Source organism: Zophobas morio, unplaced genomic scaffold (genome assembly GCF_036711695.1).
Source record: "Zophobas morio isolate AGI-343-1 ecotype UQ-CSIRO unplaced genomic scaffold, CSIRO_AGI_Zmor_V1 ptg000026l, whole genome shotgun sequence".
NCBI lineage: Eukaryota > Metazoa > Arthropoda > Insecta > Coleoptera > Tenebrionidae > Zophobas > Zophobas morio.
Window position 1 is genome coordinate 8,126,582 of NW_026972131.1, and position 21,780 is coordinate 8,148,361.

Here is a 21,780-nt window from a genome sequence, read left to right on the forward strand (position 1 = left end):
AGTTTTTTAACTGTAATATAACCAAGTTTATTTTCATGAAAAAGGCAGCCGAAAATCTTTGTTAAGTCTAAGAACGACGCTAGACTTTCTTAGTATTGCGTCAAGTGTGGATTGGCCTTTCTTAAACCCATATAATTAGACCGACGAAATTAATTTTGTTATCTTATGCTGGAATTCATCTCTTTCTAAACTCCTTTGGTTTAAAAGGTTGTTACTGGAGTTAAATTGCAAAATTGTGCAAAAAAACATCAAGGCAACAGTTTATTATGTGAAAAAGTGGAAGTACGTGAAGGCACGGAAAATGTGGTATCAACAAAGTCAGAATCAGCCGTGTCTCCGCCGTTATTTGCATACATAATAATAAAATCTAAGACCGCTTTAACTGAAGAATGACGTGAACAAATTCGAACGTTAATGATGCAAATCGATAACAAAATGTCTGCTTCGACAACTACTGATAAAAAGTTGTAACCTATAATAATAATCGATAGGTAGCTAGTCTTCAAAAACACTAACTGATAAGTAAATTTCACCTCTAACGAAAGATCGAAAGACGAAAAACCTACATTCATTTAAGAAGGTAATTTCTTAAGAGAAGATTTTCCAGAAAACGAGTTCAAACTGTTTAAGAATGAGTTCTCAAGCAACAATTCCCGATTCAAGGTGAAAATAGTCTAATCTCGAAAAGAGAATTGGTATACATGGAATATACGGAATACAGTTGATAGTGGAGCCATAGTCATCAAATGAGAGCATGAAAGGTTTTTGCTTTGACGATTACAAAAGTAAAGCAAATTTTTGTAGGTCTCAACAAGTTCGCAAAAATTTATTTTGTGAGTAACATGATGATAGAAAATTTAACTTGAAATACATTGTAAATTTAACAACTACATGATCCTATCTGGTAACGCTAATTTTGAGGTGAATGGTAACAATTGGAATCTAATAATACTTCACACTCTCGAGTCATAACAACAGTTATTAATAACATTTTTATCGAATACCTGACACAACATTAACATTTTAGTATTATTGGAAGTGGAATATCAGATCACCATGAACTGTCAACAATGAACTGATGCAGCCCATGATAATACAAAACCAGTAAGGTAAAAAATTAAACAACAATTTCATAACTTAGAATTATTTGAATCATGAACGGAAATATATTTCATTTTAGTGATTTGACGTGGATTAATGAGAATATAAGAGTATAAACAGCAGAAAATTAAAAAGAATGTACAGACCTTCTATAACGTGCCCTCGAGCTCTAGTTAATATGAAGCACTTCAAAAACAACATGAAAAACTTATTTCATAAACTAAAAGACAATATTATGGCAGTGTTCTTTAAACTCAACCAATATCGGAAAAGATGCTTGGAAAATAATAAACTCCTGTAGTCCTAATAAAAAGCGAATAAACTTGAAAGAATTCAGATATGGTATTGAAGGTAAAAAATAAAAAGTAAACTAAATACTGCTAACCGCTTCAGGAACTTTACTTCCCGAGCGTTAACTAAGAAAGTATTGTAACAGAGTCGATCTGATGAATGGTTATTTTCATGTTCCATTTCCATCTGTCTGTCTGCCTGTCCTCTGTTGTCTGGATGTTGCTGTTATTTTATTGTAACGAACGTAATGATGAAAATGAAGAAAGCTTGCATTAATGGAAATTTTGGACTTGGTGAGTTCCGTTAGCGCAAATATGAACAAATCGGCGTGGGTAAAACTCAACAATTTATTTCTTACCAACTCAAATTTACACGACTAACTGCACAGCGATTATGTACAAAATAATTCCGGCGCAACTTGATTGGGCTCTGTCTTGACTGAATTGGCTGAAATAGTAATCGTTCCCGACGGTGGCCTCTATTTAAACCATACGTTCCTCTGGATGGATTGCGAACGTCGCTTCGAGGTTTTTCTGGTAACTCGCTCCAGACTGGTCTGACGTACATACTAGAGAGCTCTCGACGACCCATAGGCGTTATACCGGGACGTCGTATGGGTTTATTTCGTGACAATATGTACAAAACCTACAATAAACCACACAAAATACATTGTAATATTGATGTATTTAACAGTAATTTTAACAATTTCAAACACCATTGAAAGGATAATATTTTGAAAAGATTTTAGCTCCTGCTATCTGTAACACGTGATATGAGGTGCCGACCCTTTATCTCTTCCGTATTAATCTGTTGAGTTATTTTTAAGAGAATAATAATCTTAGTCGTAATGTACTACCAAGGTGTACAATTTGTTATATATTTTTGTTATATGTAACCATAAGATCTATATTTCGTATATTTTTTATCATAGTTTGAGCTTTGGCTTTGGCGGATATTTATAAATATTGTTATTGTTGATATTCTTAAAGCGTGAAATATCAGGATATTAAAACATCATACATTGTCTGTCTAAAATAAGATCGGAAACTTTTCATTCAATTTAGTGTTTTGAATGCCTGTGTTGTAATTTACAAAACAAACGTTATTTACATTCTTAAAATAAATTTATAAAAGCGAAACACGTTTGGATTTGGTGAGAAAACGTCCAATTTTGTCCATGAAAACAAGTAAACAGTTTTTTTTTTATCTCAATTTGATGGCAAATAACAGGCGTCGAAATGTGGTTGGAGTTTGAAAGACCGGCGAGTTTCTAATAACAGTAATAACAAAGCGTTTGATGAATGAACCTATCCGCTGGGTTTCATTGTCGTTTTTTTTGTTCATTTTTGCAACAGTAGTTACAAATTTACGAGTCTGTGTAACAAGAGCGAAATACAATTTTTCGATCTCTTTTAATCGAATGTTTTGTACGTATTGCAAATAAAAGCTTAATACCTGTGTTTCCGCGTTAATACTCATTAAATGTTTGATGTTTTATTTTTAAATTATGCTGTGAACCAATTTTCCTAAAATTATTACAGTAATTATTTTTTATACACGACATAAGTATACTCATTATAGTCCTATTATAGTGCTCATAAGTCATAAGACACTAGGACTTCATCATTTCTAGGACATCAGAGAAAAATTAGAAATACTCTTTTTTCTTACACTAACATCTTAACTATTTCGATGGTACATTTAATCTATTGTCTTATGTTTTTTAGAAAACTTTGGCTATAAAGTACGTCGTCAGTGGCAACGTTTCTTATAGTAATTTAAAATACGCTGCTGTATATTTTTCAAGAAATATTTTATTAATTATGTATATTTAATATATTTTCAAGAAATATTAAAAGTACAATTAGTGATTTGAAAAATGTGACCACCTTTTGAGGAAGAACTACTATGTTCCTCAGTACTTCTTGGTTTGGTTTAGTCCATCCAATGCAAGCATTCCACACTGAAAATTTTTCTAGCAACCTTTGTCGCTTTAATGAAGTAACATCTCCGCCTGCAATAAAATTAAATTACTTCAGATAAAGTAAACGTACTACACAATACTTGCATTAACCAAAAGAGTTGCCGAACTGCGACGAAACGAATGACCAGTGTAACTTGATGGTTTTTGCAGTTTACGAAGAGTTGCAATTTTTATAGGAATTTCCCCGAAGGAGTTAATTGTTTATAAATAAATATTCTCCATCATCCGCTTGCTTTAAAAATGTTGTTATTTCTTGTCGTGACAGGACCTTCACTTTTTTACATCGATAACAAATACTCAATTCCTTTAAATAAGGAATGACAGAACCAAACTTTTCAATATCTACATTTTGTTTGGCCCTCAGAGTTGCTTTTAACATCGAATATTCTGGCCACAAAGAAGCTGCGATTGTAAAGATGAACTTTTGCCACTGTAAACGTGTTATTAATGAATAATGAGCTTTTTAAAGACTAAGACGAACGAAACATACACTTTTTCGTATGCTTTTTTGAAATTTCGTAGGTCATATTTATGTTACTCCGCAAAACTTTATTATTATCATTATTAAGTCTTCTCCTTTTTTTTTATAATTTCATGTCGTGTCGTAGTAACCATTAAATCGAATTAAAAACATTGTTGAATAAAACACTACATTTTATTTTGATTTTCGATGTTGTAATTCACATTAGCATTAGGCTTAGCATCCCCTAGCCTCCCCCTAGCTACGGCCTTGTCTAGGGGTTATGAAATATCGTGAAAATATGAAAATATCAAATTGCCCGATGCACTCCATTACTGTACGTTCTTACTTATCTTCGATAAGAAAAACAACTTGAAAGTGTTTAGGTTTATACATCGGAAGAATGTCACGTGGAAATTAGTTTGATTTGCATGACTCCGTCCCCTCAAAATAGAGGATCAAAACTATTAATTAGTAAGCTACAATCGTCAAAATGTTCTTATAATTCTTCTTAAATAAAGAAGTATAAGCAAATCTAAAAATATGAATGCACTGATAAACTACAAGTATAGTCTTTTATAATAAATAATTATTACTCCTATTTATTTACTCGCATTAAATAAAAAAAAAAAAATTCAAAAATGTTTGCTGAAATTCTTGATTTTGTTATTACAGATTTTACGCAGTTCTAAAGCCCCTTTACCTCCGTGCACTCGACAGGAGAGACAAAGCAATGTTAGCAGGCGCTTGGATCGGTGCTACACTGTGCAGTTTACCACAGGTAAGTCTGAGATTAAACCCACTGGTTTCAAAGACTAATATAATGTTTCAGATGGTGGTTTTCCACGTTGAATCTCATCCAAACGTCACATGGTATATGCAGTGTGTGACGTATAACGTGTTTCCAACCCCCGCTCATGAACTGACATATCTGCTGTTTGGTATGGTAATGATGTACGCCTTGCCTTTAGCAGTCATCATATTTTCATATGCTGCCATCCTTATGGAAATATGCCGCAGAACGAGGAATCCTTATGGAGGTAAGATATTTGAGAATTTCGCGGAAACTTTAAACGTACAAAAGCAGCGGCATCGCAGTTCCTGTGATTCTGGATAATGATTAGATTAATTAAAGGTTTTTTTGTCCACAAAGGTAAACCGTCAAATGCAATTTAAATTGTTTTCATAACATGAAAATCTCGTCTCATCCTTTTTATGTTTCAAAGGTTTGAGGGGTAATTTTTTGTCTGTTGAGCTAAAAAATTTAATTGATGGTGGAGGCAGTAATAAATGAAACCCATTTCAATCTTACGGAAACTTTTGCAAGGATTTAAATGGAGACGTAAAAATATTGAAGCATTCATCAAGTGCCAGTGGTCGACGTGTTGTACATTTGTGTTACTGTCATCGACCAAAATGTTACTTTTGAAATTGTAAACATTTAAGTAATTACGCGAGTTTAATTAGCAATATTATAAAAGGTATTTTTTGCCAAGCTGACACAGATATTTTATCTAGAAAAATAAATGACTAAAATTTGAAAAGCCAGCATATTATCTAATGCAGCTTATTACAACATTATTAAATATACAGTATGTTAAAGACTCGTTTTACCACTAATACCTTATACTAATAATAATATGTTGTTTTCTATAAAGTATGTCGTATATTTTAAAATACGTTGTAGCATTTTCAAAAATATTTTTTGACTTAGTACCAATTTACCAGCAATCGTCGTCATAGACTAGTATTCACCCCAAGTAACAGTGGATCAAAAATGACTTCAAACGCGTTATTTATAGAAATTTACCATATTCTGTTAGTGTTAGAGAAAAGCTTTAAAGCAACACGTGACTTATGATTAAAAAATTTCGGTCGTTTAAATTACGATGGTATGGGACCATGTAGGAATGCTGGAACAAAATTTTGCGAAATTTTTCTGTTGTCGATAAGCCTTTAATCTATCCATCAGTGACCACTTCTACTTATTCTTTAAAAGCATATTGCAACATTGTGTCTGTTTTTACATGGCTGCCTACAGTATTACCGATAAGAATATCCAAGTATTTTTTTTAAAGAAATATCCTTAAATTTTTATTTTTAATTAAACGCGAAAAAAGATGATCCAAATTCCATCCAGTAAAAATTTCAACCCTGAATCTTTACATGGGAATCTATATGGCCACTTTTAAAAAAGATGCGCTGTAAAATAAGAGTACTGTTTCCAGCTTCTTGGCAAAATTAAATAAGCAGATTTTTAATCAACAACACAGTGTCGTATTGTGCCGCCGGGACACCGGGAAATTTCCCGGTGGGCCCCGAAACACTCTACTTTTTTTGATACAACAACGTTTTTCACATATATAGGATGTTACAATTACAAATGCAATAAATATTCCTAAAAATATAATAGACTCATAAAAAACTATATATGTAAGTATTAAATAAGAGCATTCTTTTACTTTCAGTACGAAACAATAGGTCTCCCGCTTCCGTCTGTCTGTCTGTCTGTCTGCCATCTGTCCGCATTTTTATTAGACAGATAATCTCCGAAATTACTGAACCAATTGTCAAATGTTATCTATACTTATATTATAAAGCTGAAGTGTTTGTTTGGTTGAACGCGCTAATCTCAGAAACTACTGGTTCGAATTCAAAAAATATTTTTGTGTTGGATAGTCCATTTATCGCATCTATATATAGACTATATAACATCACGCTACGATCAGTAGGAGCGAAGTAGCAATGAAAAATTCGGAAAAACGGGAAAATTATTCCTCCTTTGACAGCTTCCGTTGCTTACGCTGCTTAAACGGTTAAAGTTACCTAAAAATCATCTATGACGAAATTGTTCCCCTCTTAAAGTTTTAAAGAAAAGTCCGCGACAGCATATGTCTATCTTTTAAGGTCGACTCAGTATAGCCTTTTTTAAAGTAATGAAATTTGTTCTAAAATAATAATGCATTATGTATAAAATTCTCGCGTCACAGTGTTTGTAACCGAACTCCTCCGAAATGGGTTGACCGATTTGTATGAAATTTTTTACCTATATTCGGTAGGTCTGAAAATAGGTTGTAAACTATTTTCTATACCCCCAAGTGATAAGGGTGGCCCACCCTAAAAAATTTTTGTTTATTTTTTGGACAAAATTTTTTAATTTAATTTTTTTAAGATTTGGCATCAAAAATTACATATAACCCTAAATTTTCACCTTTCATAAAACTGTCATAGTTGTGGGTCAAGATATTGATCTTTTGGTCCTTTTGAGTCAATTGAATTCAAATAATTATGACATTTATTTTCTCAAGCCAAGTTCTGGAAATGTAAAAGATCAATTTTTCACGTCCAATAGTTTCAAATATGAATCCTTCAAAAATATCGTTGCATTTCTGCATTGTTTTTCTGATTGCGATACAACATCTGGATTTGCCGAAAAAGGAAAGAAAAACATCGTAAATTCATTATCTAATATATAAAATTCTTGTGTCACAGTGTTTGTAACCCAACTCTTCCGAAACGGTTTGACCGATTTTTATGAAATTTTTTGTGTATATTAGGTAGGTCTGAGAATAGATCTTAAGCTATTTTTTATACCTCAAAGTGATAAGGGTGGCCCACCCAATCTTTTTTTTATTTTTTGGATACATTTTTTTTAAGATTTGGCATCAAAGAATACATATAACCCTAAATTTTCACCCTTGTACCACCAACCCCCATTTTGTAATAACAATATGAGTATCTTTACTTTCATCCACAGATGCACAATAGGGTTGCAAAATGGTTGTTGAATATAATCATTGTCGTATTTGTATGTATAATTTATAATTTAATTTAAATATAATTTATTTATTTATTATAATTTAATTTTTTATTTAGCTACCAAAATATTCACTAGAAATAATTTATTTGGCAAAACAACGTTTGTCGGGTCGGCTAGTTAGATGATAAAAATTTGTCAAATTTGGCCAATATTTTTCTAAAAAACATGCAAACAAAGAAGACATCGCAAAGAATGGATTACAGTTATTCAAATCGATTTATAAACGTAAAAATGACAACCTAACAGTACCACTAAATCAATCAAGATTTCGAAAATGAATTAAATATTCTTTCATATTGGCAAATCTCCCACCAACAGAAGGTGTTTGTTCCATGGATTGGCAATTTTTTAGTTTATCAATGTAACATGGAATCTTACTGTTTTCGAGTAATTAAAGTGTAAATTTTAATGAATAGCTCAAAATTTTTTGATGATAAAAAAAAATTTTCGAATTCGAGTTTTTTCGTTTTTTTTTTGCATTTCCTGTGAAAATTTACCATAGTAATGTATATTTTTTACACCATCAGAAAGTAGAGATTCCAACGAACAAAAAGCACACCGATTTTTTTAAAAATCACATATGTATTTTGCCGTGAGAATTTTCGATTGAAAATTAGGGTGCTTTTGTGATATTAAATCAAAACAAGGGGAAAAAATAAATATTTTCAATAAAAAAAAAATACAGTGAGTTTTTGTGTTTTTGTGTGGGATAAAAATAAAAAACCAAAAACTCGATTATTTAGATTTTTCGCTTAAATTTTGAGGTTATGTGAAAAAAATGTAAATACAATAGTTGTAGATCTTTTTACTACCTATAACTTTGCCATGTATCTTTTTTCGATAGGACTTCTAGTTTTGCCTGAAATCGTGATCAACCATTTTCTACCCTTAAAAGCTCACCCCCTTCCACTTCCCGACCTCAGATCGCCTGTAAATTATTTTTCCTTATATTTTTGTTATACTGTATTCCTTTTCCACTAGGTATCATCCTGTTCTAAATTTTTTTGTTCTCAAAAATTATTGACCCTGGCCTATTAGTCCTAAGTTGTTTTTAAATAGGATTTTTGGGACGTTCTAGATGAAATTTCTAAATTGAAATCAGTAGAAAGTATAACGGACGTTTTAACGCACATTTTGTTTTCATCTATTTAAGCTATTTTTTATATTTTTTCATCGATCCTTTTTCTATTATAATATTTTTTTAAGCAAACAGACAATTTTGACGTTGAAGTTTTTTTATTTTTTTTGTAAAAGGTTTTTTGATGTATTTTTTTACCCATCATCCCATTTTTAAGATAATTGTTTTAAAAGTTGTGGATTTCTAAAGATTTTGGCTGGATTCCAGGGGATCCATATAGAAACTACTGACTTTAAGATTAAAAAAAAACATTTCAACCTCAAAATTGATGTTTTCTTAAAAAAATATATATAAAGCACCTTAAAATTAATTAAAAAACAAAATGTGAGGTGGTATCATATATATATTTAATTTTTATAGGATTGCAACCAAATTTCATTTTCTTTTAACTGCTAATGCTTGTAATCTGAACGTACAAACAGTCGAATTCGGTCAAATATAAAGATCAAGATTCGAAGTTAAGCAGATATATTTTACATTTAAGACGCAGGTATTGCGAGAATGTTAATTAGGCCACTTTTTAGAGGTTAACAGTTATCACAAAGTGAAAATTGCAATAGCTAATTGTATAATTTTTTAAAAAAGCGGAATTTGTCGGACTATACTGAAAGGGCGAGGAATATCCAAAATTGTTTAAAAACATGACAGCGCATCTATTTATGGGCTATGTACGAGTATCTGATCAAGATATATTCTACTTTAATATAATTTAAATAAATAATAATTAGAATAATTTTTTAAATATTATTTCGGGTTTATTAAACTCACATAAAACTGACAAATATTTATGGAGGCAATTATTAAATATTTGAACAATTAATAAATATCGTAGACATTCATAGACAATTTTGTTCACATTGTTTTTTTTTAATGTGTAAAGGTCTGGTGTAATTTTTATTTTATATCTAAAATCCGTTGACGTGAAAAACCCAGTGTAAAATAATAACACAGTAACGTGGGCCTACCACTTTCATGTGTCTGGAAAAAATAAATCATATTTGTTCTTTCCTGTCCTGTCAAATATTATACACTATACTGAACATTATTTGCAATAATACAAAATGTTCAGGAAAATTGTGCTACGGTAAAATATTCGCGTCCTAATGGTGGCACTTGAGTTGAAACTTTCAGTCGACTAACTTATACTTGAAAGAACATTTCATCTTTCGAGCGATGGCCGAGGGAAATATTGCAATAAGGTGAACAAAAATACAAGTTTTTCGTTCCCATCTGTTGGCCGGAAGAAAATATTTTAAATAATTTGCAAAAATACAACACTGATATTACATTAAAATTAATAACTTTTTGTTACAAAATTACGTATGGCCAAAATAGATGCTTGTATACTTGTCGTGTAATATAATATGTAATAATCCACCCATATAGAACTACAACATAACAAACTTTCTGCAATAACGCTATTGATTTAGGTATTATAGAACTTTGACATCATACGAAGAATTGGATAGCGGTGCGGATAGCTAATCTCAAGTTTACCAATTTACAGCTTCATTAAATATTCTTAACAACAAATAACAAATTATTTGCTTGATTTCACTAGTGAAACATGGATAATGGAAGATAGAATCAACGACTGTAAGGAGAATGTAGTCGGTTAGCCACATCTGTAAGTGGCAGTCGATTTATACATTCTTATAACGCCGACGGGCCGTTGTTCATAGAAATTGGAACTTTTGTTCACATATTTACTGAGCGAAAATGTTTCTTTCAAAAAGATATTTCTTAAATATAATTACATTTTTACCATTACATTAAGCGCTAAGACATTAAAAATTGTATTAAGGTTTCTTAATTCTATTTGCTTAAGGGGATAAACGATTATTATTAGTTATGTTAATTTATTATTAAAGTATTACAGTGAAGCAAAAAATAATTGTTACATACGTAATATTGAAAAACGTCATTTTAGTAACAATTAATGTCAAAAAATTGCATTCATATATAAACCAACACTAAAAGCCAATTGAATTTACTGGTGCTTTACGTCACGTATTGTCTAATCAATGACAACGCTAGGTTCTTTGTCCATGTGCTAGAAATGCTCTCAAAATGTTTAATATGTTGATTAAAATTTTCTATAAAATTTGTTATGGTGCTTAACTTTAGGTAATAAATTACTGGTACGGGTTGGCCGTACTGTAGCATTCTGCATTCGTTATTATAAAAAAGACAACTAGATTTATCGTTTAATACCGACTTTAATACTCATGTCATCATTATTAGAATTTATGTTTTGTACTATGCGTCTTTTGCCAAAGCATTGAACATTTTGAACAAATAATCATCACTCACGTCTGAGCCTTCGAAAATCTCCACTTATGACGTTTTTTGTTGAATCAAACATCTGCTTAAAGCATGCGGTAAAATGATGTTCACGATCAAATTGCTCTTAAAAATTGGTTTCTCGAAGAGAATTTCATTCAAATCCATGTTTATCCATAACCATTCGAAAAAAATGATTCAGGAACATCAGCCTGAAGGAAATTAGGCATTCATTTGTTGTTAAGTTTCCGAGTAACCTAATATATTTACCATGTTCATATTTAATTAATGGATTTTTAAATGTCACTGCGGTTTTGCGAGTTTCATTATTTTTCATAAAAAAATTGTTCGCCACTTTCCGTACATAATATTTAAATGTCAAAATGTGGTGTCGCATTCATAAACCTCTAAACAACTTGACAACTTAATACAAACAACGGTTTTTTTTTCTACCCACTTGCTGAAAACCTTGTTTTACATTTCGCGTCAATAACCGAGCTTTAAAACCACCCAATCTGGATGTTTTAATAACATGTGGGTGCTCTAGTGGAACTGGTATAATAATGTAATTTATGTTTTCAAGGTTGGTACGTACTTATTATAAATGTCATTGTGGAATAACAAATATAATAAACGTCAAAAGAGGGAAATTATGTTTTTCATTAGATTTAACTTCAAAATTTGGGGGAAGGTTATTTAGACAGACATTCCCTCGCTTGCTCTTGAGTAGCTACAACTCCAGCTTTTTCGAAAATCATTTTTTGATTTTTTTATGATAACCCTTATAAGTTAAAATAAAGATATGTATGTAATGTTAAAGTAAAGGAAAAGAAGCATGCTACGCGTTTGCGTCAAACAACAAATTTTATCAAAAAAGAAATGATTACTTTATTTCTACAATTATTTATAATTTAGGAAATGAATTGAGCTATTTTGTGCTAATTACCTAATAATATGTCACAGAAGTTATTCGTAACGATTTTACAAAATAAACAGATAAGCAAAATTAGTGAATTTTTGAAAAGTTAAATATACTTTTACTTTTATTCGGATTTGCAGACTCGAACGAAATGTTGAGTGTTCCGCTTGCCCGGAATGAGACGAAAGTGGACAGCTTGGGAGTCAAATGTTGGATTTCCGAACTTGTAACATTAAAACGAAGTGAATTCAACGACCTGGATTTTAGAACGCACCTCTTTTCGGTCTAGTTTTCTCGGAGGACGAAATTACTCGCTCTTTTGGAAGAGTTTTCCTTGAAGTTTTTATTGTACATATTATACATGCGATAAAAAACATTGTTTTTAAAGTCAACACGTAGTACGGATGTATTTTATATCTCATATCGATAAAATAATAACTACAGTATACTAAAAAAAAAAACTATTTGCCACGCTACTGCTCTTGTTACAATAGATTTGCATTCCACGTGGCGTCATATTTTTTTAATAGTTCGTTCTACAAAAAACAGAAAAAAGTTTGTTAGATCGGTTTTATTAGAGAAACTGATATTAGGTATTAGACCATTGTATGGAAGGAACATTTATTGATTCATTAATAAATCACCCCTAGTCATAACATTTCGTATATTATTTAGCATGTTTATGTTAAACCTAGCGGGTCCGAGTTTTTCTTTAATAACAATTTTGTAGTTTCATACAATCTGTTTACGTTCCAATGTATAACTGTGTTTGTAATTAAATTTTCTGAACGCAAATTCATCGACCCAAATTCTGAATAATTTCTAGTGGATTGAAAACTCTTTTGTATTTTCACGAAAAAATTAAACTGTTTGATGACTAATCCCCTTCGCCAGTTGTCAAGCTTGTAAAATGAATTTAATATATTTTCTTTGAAATTAGTGTTGATTCGAAACGACGGATTAATAATACCTTTTGAATTCAGTTTTATGACTTCGAATATTGGAGCGGGCCAGTAGGCTTAAACTGCTAATTAAATGTAGTGACTGTACTTGAATCACACTTACCTGAGCAAGTTAAATAAATGAAATTATATAACTACATTTTCGGTGTAAGAACCTTCAAGCTCAACAAACCATTTTCAGATATTCCTTCGATTTCTTCTGTTTCCGTCGTATTGGCACTTTTTGCAAGTGAGCGCTCAATTGGTTTTACTGCAATTTTATCTCCATCTTGTGGTGTTTTGCGCGGTCGCTTTGATTATCTGAAACTGTCGACTTGAGATTCAGCAAAGTTATTTGGAAATTTTGTGATATCTTTTTTAGTTTTTGAATTTAATCGCAGTCTCTGAGACAAATACTTCACAAACATAAAACCACTACTTTATTTATTCATTCAGCTAGCATCTACCTATCTATTCCTCTTTTTTAATAAGGCATTGAAATATAAGCTGTTATCAGTGGCTGGAAGTAATTCAACTACAAGTAAGTCATTACTGTAATTCAATTCCTTTTCAAGTAGCGAATGAAGTATTGTAATCGAGTCGATCGGACGAATGACCACTTTTATGTTTTCTCGACGTTTCATGACCTCTACACTACAAAAAAAGTAGACTCCCGTTTCCATATGTCTGTCTGCCTATCTGTCTGTATCCATTTTTATTAGACACGTAGTCTCCGAAATTGGTAGACCGATTTTTTGTGTAAGTATATTAGAAATACCATGTAGATGGTTAAATGCTAAGCAAAATTAGGTTAATCATCCCCACCAAAAATATGATGCCGTCATTTCAATGAATGATATTCTAAAATGATTGAAATGTTACACAAAAATATACCCATACTTGTAGTGTACGAATCTACTTTCAGTCTTCTCACTAAACGTTCAAATTTTGGCAAAAACTTTTGCAAGGTATAATAACGTTTTATTCCCGACACGGTTTGAACGTCCCCGTGGTGCAGTGGGTGTATCGGAGTTAATGGACAAATTGCCAATGTTATGTTTTCTCGACGTTTCATGATCCCTACAGTACAAAAAAAGTAGTCACCCGTTTCCGTCTGTCTGTCTATCTGTCTGTCTGTCTGTCTGTCTGTCTGTCTGTCTGTCTGTCTGTATCCATTTTTATTAGACACGTAATCTCCGAAACTGCTGGACCGATTAAATTTTGTATGTATGTTAGAAATATCATGTAGATAGTTAAATGATTGGCTAATCATCCCCACCAACAACTTGACGTCATATCAATGAACCGTATTTAACAATGACTTGAATGTTATACAAAAATAATTGCACGGTATAATAACGTTATCTTTGGTTTTTTTAATGTATAGAGTTTTCTTACAACAACAGGAAAGTTAAACCTGTCTGTTTTCAGTTTCTTGTTGAGAAAAGAAGACTTCGTATATTAAGAAAAAACGGACAAAATATTAGCCCCGCTCACCCACCCCTTCTCAATTGTAATGAATATTTTATTTATCATGAGCTGAAAAATAATAAAAATTATCATATGAAATATGTTTTTAAAAGGGTAAAATTTTTTAGAGAAATCTTGATGTTGCAATTAAACTTCACCCTTCGTTCTGATTAGGAATGAAAAACTCATCACAATTGAGGTCAGGGCGGGTGGGTGGGGCTTAATTTTTGTTTTTTTTTTTAATACATAGAGTTTTCTTTCAACAACAGAATAGTTAAACATGTCAGTTTCTTGTTGGGAAAAGAAGACTTCGTGTATTAAGAATAAATGGACAAAATAGAAACCTCGCCCACCCACCCCTGCTCCATTGTAATGAATGCTTTATTCATCGTGAGATAGAGGACGGAGTTTAGTTAGAAAATCCTCATTTCTCCACAATAAATTATCATATGAAATATGTTTTTAAAAGAGTAAAATTTTTTTGAGAAATATTGATGTTACAACTAAATTTTGCTCCTCGTCTAATTAGGAATGAAAAACTCATCACAACTGAGGTTATTCAATAATTTTGGACTCGTGAAATTTTAAATCGAAAAACTGCAAAATCTAAAAATTTAATGAATTAGATACAGTTAAATTGAAGAAAGAAAAAAAAGAAAACTTGAAAAATTGCAATCCAAAAAATTTAAAAAATTGGTCTAAAGAGTTTAGACAGTACTTCCCTCGCTGTCGGAAACTTGACGACTGCATGCCTATTGTGTTTTTTTTCTCATTACATTTTTGTAGTGGGAATTTAAAAAAAAATTGTGATGACGTCATCAACATTTTTGCAAGAACACGTATATCAGTTGGGATAGATGTAGTGTAATACTAAGAATAAAATTATTGTATTCCCAAATTTTCGGGAAAATGAATTGGGTCGTTTTGAATATTGATTTCTTATAATCAATAAAATAACGAAACAATTTACTCAGGTATACGGCGCCGGTGTGTAATATCTAGAGAGCGGATTTCTCTCGGGCTAGGCAAGGCCAAACTCGGTACGGCTCGTACGGGATGCGAATTCATTGCGATTGCGGACTGCACTTCGTTTATTTGAGATTAGAATAAAGCTGTTTCGTTGCACTCTGCTGCTAATTCCCGTTCTCATTTACTTAGCCGTTTGATTAATAAATCGTTAATTATATTTATGGAATTAGTACCGATTAAACGTGACGTAGCCCGACAAAAATCCGCTGTCTGGTAATATGAAAGGCAACTGAAAATCGTTTATATATAAACATTCTTAATTTAAGATGACAAGCGTAACAACATACGTGAGAGTCAAACAGAGAAACTGTAAACGAAACGACCATCGGTTTTATTGCTTCGACTTCCGCTTATTATATAAAACATTGGGTTTTATTTTAATTCTTGACGGTGAAATTCACAATTGGTTGATTATAAACATGTCTATTCCACATTCACGGAACCAACTGACGGCATAAAACAAATGCAGGTCTGTAATGTTAAAGTCGATGTAAATAAGCGTGCTACCCTTATGTTTCAACCGAGTTTTTCCTTTAACAAATTTTGTGTCTACCAAATTGGGTTGGTTGGGGTGTAATACTAATAATAAGTGTTGCCTTTAATTTAATCAATAAAATAAATTGACTTCATTAATTTTTTTGAACCACCTCTTAAGAAAATCTAAAAAATATGAATGGAATGATATATCACAAGTACAAACTCATCATATTTTTTGCATTTTAGATAGAATTTATTCAGCAAAATTTAAGGGTGACGTCATCAATTTTTTTAGGAGGGATGAACAAATACATTTTGAACAAAAGTTTACCATGCTTATAATAACTTTAAAATATTTCCAAGATTTCAAAGCATTCGGTTTCGATTACAATACTTCCTTTGCTTACGCTCGGGAAGTAAAAATTGACATTGAAAAAACAAAAAATTATAAAATCGGAACATTAAAAAATTGTAAAAATTAAGAAAATGAAAACTGAAACGAAAAGTTGCACATGGAAAAATCTCAAATCGGAATAGCATTCCATTTTTACTTTCCGAGCGTAAGCAAAGGAAGTATTGTAATCGAGTCCGTCGGCCGACTCTCTACTTTTACGTTTTCTCGATCTTTCATGACCCCTAGAATACGAAGAAATAGGTCTCCCATTTCCGTCTGTCTATCCGTCTGTCCGTCCGTCTGTCCGTCTGTCTGCCGTCCCGGATTTTTATTAGACAGTTAATCTCCGAAAGTACTGGACCGATTGATGTGAAATTTTGTACTTATATTAGGAATATCATGTAGATGGTAAAACGCTAACCAAAATTTGTCTAATCATCCCCACCACTAATGCGATGACGTCACTTCAAAATTGTACATAGTAAATGGGTCTTAAATTGTATAAAATAACATAGTCCTACACATGTAGTTTACGACTCCGAATTCAGTTTTTACCCGAAACGTCCAGATTTTTGAAAAAAAAAATCAAAATTATGAAACAACATTTTGCAATTTAATTTTAATCTGCTAACCCAAATGTTTTGAAATGTTGCAGATGTTTTAAGGCTATAAAAGGCATCATAAGTCTTTAGTCAAAATATATTTGGTTATCCCCTCCAAAAACTTGATGACGTCAGCTCAAAAGTTTGCCGAATAAATAGTATCTAAAATGTACAAAATATGATGCGTCTGTACTTGTGATATATCACTACATTCATATTTTTTGGATTTGCATATACAGGGTGACTCAAAAAAATTAATGAATGCGCAAAATTTATTTTACTGATTTACTCAGGAACTACAAAACCGAATGCTTTGAAATCTTGAAGATGTTTTAAAATTATCATAAGCATGGTAAATTTTTGATCTAAATGTATTTGGTCGTCCCTCCTAAAAAATTTATGACGTCACTCCAAAATTTTGCTGAATAAATCCTATCTAAAATGCAAAAAATATGATGAGTTTGTACTTGTGATTTATCTATCATTCCATTCATATTTTTAAGATTTTCTTAAGAGGTGGCTCAAAAAAAATTAATGAAGTCAATTTATTTTATTGATTAAATTAAAGGCAACACTTATTATTAGTATTACATTGAACCAACCCAATTTGGTAGACACAAAATTTTTTAAAGTAAAAACTCGGTTGAAACATAAGGGTAGCACGCTTATTTACATCGACTTTAACATTACAGTGCATTTATTTTATGCGCTGACTAGGTTCCGCGAATGTGGAGTAGACATGTTTGTAATCAACCAATTGTGAATTCCACCGTCAAAAATTAAAATAAAACCCAATGATTTATATAATAAGCGGAAGTCGAAGCAATAAAACCGATGGTCGTTTTGTTTACAGTTTCTCTGTTTGACTCTCACGTATGCTGTTACGCTTGTCATCTCAAATTAAGAATGCTTATACATACACGATTTTCAGTTCCCTCTCATATTACACGCCGGCGCCGTATACGTGAGTAAATTGTTTCGTTATTTTATTGATTATAACAAATCAATATTCAAAACGATCCAATTCATTTTCTCGAAAATTTGGGAATACAATAATTTTATTCTTAGTATTACACAAATCTATCCCAACTGATATACGTGTCCTTGCAAAAATGTTGATGACGTCATCGCAATTTTTTTCTAAATTCCCACTACAAAAATGTAATGAGAAAAAAAACACAATAGGCATGCAGTCGTCAAGTTTCCGACAGCGAGGGAAGTACTGTCTAAACTCTTTAGACCAATTTTTTTTTCTTGCATTCGTATAACGCTGTGACTACTTTTCTTTTATGGTGCGACTAGAATTATCCATGTTGATGATGTCATGACAAATTTTTTATTAATCAAATTAAGAACAAATTCTTAGGCACGTCTTTATAATAATGTGAAAATAAGAATTATAATACTCAGAAGATTTTGTTCGATTGTGGTTTAATTAATAATTTTTGTCCTGTTTTGAGAAGAAAAATTCATTCAAGTCAAACTATTTTCTCCGTGACATTCTTTCGATGTATAAACATGTGAACTTCAGATTGCTATTACCAACTGCTGAAGGTCAGGGGTGTTATTTATGCCTCCCGACATCAGCTTCCAGGCTCTTCTCTGGCCGGCGTCACCTACAATGAGTAATCATCGCCGTACATACTAGAACCCATAGGCGTCGAACCGGGGCGGCGTATGGGTTTCTTTTAAACACGTCATAAAAATGAGACTTAAACTCCGGCAACAACGTCCTATAAATGTCAATTATATGACATTTGAAAATACATTTGTTTTTTCATGCTTCCTAGAAAGTTTATAACGTCCTAAAAATAATTATTAAATAAATTGCTTCTTGAAAAATGTGCTTCGACATGCACGTTCTTGCACTTTTGTATATATTTCTGGTTATTTTAAAAAAGATCAGATAATTTGTCCGAAATTCTCATAACATACTGATGCTGATAGTATTAAATTTAAATTGCACTAACTGAAATTAATACGTTTATCCATACAAAACAAATTAAAATAAATACATTTTTATTAAAAAGAAGCTATAATATGCACGGATTGTGCTTCAGATGCGAGGGAGGTTCTATATAATTAACAGTAAACCAGTTCCAACTTTTTGATTATAAGTTTTGTTGTAATACAAAATCAGAGAATCAATTATGATAAAAAGTCATTCTATACGATGTAATAAAATATTTACAAGCAAAAGTCTTTTGATAAAAATAAAACAAAATTAAAAGTCGACAAGACACTTACATGGATTATTCCAAAATTTCTCACAACCCACAGACATTTATTTTGCGACATTTCTCGCAAATATGTCACACCATATAAGCGCATTAGTCAGTCACTTAATCATCAAGTGTCCTTTATGTTCTTGGTGCTTGAAACTTATTAAGTCTGAATGTGGTATTACTACAATTTATCAAGCTTGGAACGCACAAGACGAAGGATGTGATCGATGTTCTCTTTCAGCAAATAAATAAAATGAAGCATCTAATTTACGACAATGAAATTTGTTAGAACGTCCTTAAAGATGTCTATTTAAATCAAGAAAATGAGCTTTCAATTGTACGTAAGACTTCGAAACAACTAAAATTGCTGATCTCAAGTTTAATCCGTATTAACAAGTGTTTCTCTCATAAATTTAATGGGCAAAGCACGAGTCAAAGTTAAATCCGATTTGTTCTCCACTCTCTTCCCGTGACTGATTACTTAGCAACTTCTTCACATTCATTTCATACTCATCGAAGTTGAAAAACTTTTGAAAATTGCGTTTTAAACCCGATGTCAGTTCGATCAATAAACCTATTAAAAATGATAAATTGCCGCACACATATGCATTCTTCCATGAAGAGAAAAAAATATTACTGTTACTTCAGTGAGAAGCAGAGTTTGTCTCTAGGCTGAAATTTGATTTCTGCGAAATTGTCTCCACGGGTGATGTAGGTCTGTAATTAAAGTTTCAAAATTAAGGACAGTGGTCGTTAGCAGTTGACATTCTCACTGCGGTAAGAATGTAGAATGGGAAAACTTTTACAGAAAATATTTGACCTAGTTCCATATGTACGAACAAACATTTGAAATATGCATTTTATTAATGGTAATAATTTCTAATTAAATAGTTATTTATGCAACAAGTGCAAAAAGTGACTGATTATTGCATGCGACGTAACAATTGTCCGACGAGACCAAAGGTCGAGTCGGACAATACGTCAAGTGCAAGAACACTTTTGCACGTGTTGCATACAACATTTTTTCTACAATCGTGGGTATAATGCACCAGTTTTATTGGAGACTTAAATAAAATTTTACAACGTCTAAAAGGTATCATCATGCCGTCTTATGTAGCCGTGATTACCCGGTCTAGGACAATTCGGCGCGGCCGACTTGGCGCGGCCAACTTGGCGCGGCCGACTTGGCGCGAGACATTTTGGCGCAAAGCCAACTTGGCGCAGGGACACTTTGGCGCAAGCCATCTTGGCGCGGGCCATCTTGGCGCGAATGAACTCGCACCAAGAAAAATAGATATAAATATACAAAAATTGCATCCGTTGTTAGCATAACCTAATTTTTATAGTCACCAACGCGTGGAGGGGTAATGTCGACTTTTTAATGGACACACGGGCGCTTCGCGTCCGGCACCCCATTATAAACATACTCCTAAACGTGGAACTTCTTGCTCCGTGGATCATTTAGTTACTGGAATTTGTGCGGATGAAATTGTGTATTTGGTTCCCTACACTTGACATAAATAACGGGGTGCCAACCACAGTACGAACAATAACGATTTTTTATATTACATACAGACGTACTCGCGCCAAGATGGCTAGCGCCAAGATGGCTTGCGCCAAAGTGTCCCTGCGCCAAGTTGGCTTTGCGCCAAAATGGCTCGCGCCAAGTCGGCCGCGCCAAGTTGGCCGCGCCAAGTCGGCCGCGCCAAATAGACCCATTCCGGTGATTACCATGACAACCAAACAATCTTTCCAAAAAAAACAAATTGCACAATAAAACGCCGTAAATAAGTAGTGTTTTGAACCGTGCTGACCCCAAAATGAGCGATTCGAGCGAAAATGAAACAAACCCTGAAATTACCGAAATGGCCAATGCTGCAATATTTAATTTATTGCCCGAGAAATCTCACAAAACAATATGATCTGATCTATCTGACATACAACCGGTTCAAAGAATTGTATGCGGACAAAAATGTTGTGCAGTTAACAGACACCGTGCTTCTGGCTTATTTTTCCGATCGGTCAACGAAGGTAAAGTCTTCTACCCTCTGGTCCGAATATTCCATGATACGTGCTTCCCTTTCGGTGAAAGAAATTATGGATATAAATAAAATTTGACGTTATTTAGACTGACATTAGAGTGCAATAAAATTTTTCTTGCACTAGTGCAAGAAAGTGCCACTTTTTGCATTCTAAACCATTGACATATGAGTCATTTTTTACACGATTGTAGAAAAAATAGTTTTTGATTTTGTTTTTCTTTGCAGCTGACGGCGTGACGAGATCAAGTTTGGGTTTTTTGGGAAAAGCCAAAGTCCGCACCTTGAAAATGACCATCATTATCGTCTTAGTTTTCTTCGTATGTTGGACTCCTTATTACGTCATGTGTGTATGGTAAGCATAATTTCAACCAAACCTAGGATTTATTTACCCCCACACTATTACTATTCATGAACTAGAATCCATTCTATAAGAGACTTGCCACTCAAGTCAGGTCATGCTTTGCTATTGTAGAGCATCGTGTGTGATATTCGGCAAATACAATAAGGGATACGAAGCATTCAAACTCCGGGTAATCTAATCCAATTGTTCCGAATCAGAAAGGCGCAACTGATAACTAAGCATTCAACTTTGTTGTATGGAAAA

The 21,780-nt window shown here is 32.5% G+C and overlaps 1 protein-coding gene across 1 annotated transcript in view; it reads left to right on the top strand.

Annotated features, from left to right (window-relative positions):
• LOC135136558 (adipokinetic hormone/corazonin-related peptide receptor variant I-like) overlaps window positions 1-21,780 on the top strand; it is a 161,473-nt gene that overhangs the window by 128,459 nt on the left and 11,234 nt on the right. Inside the window, exons 4-6 of the mRNA XM_064065909.1 lie at window positions 4,512-4,617; window positions 4,669-4,876; window positions 21,402-21,528. Of these exons, the coding sequence (XP_063921979.1) occupies window positions 4,512-4,617; window positions 4,669-4,876; window positions 21,402-21,528 (441 nt within the window). The remainder of the gene's footprint in view (window positions 1-4,511; window positions 4,618-4,668; window positions 4,877-21,401; window positions 21,529-21,780) is intronic.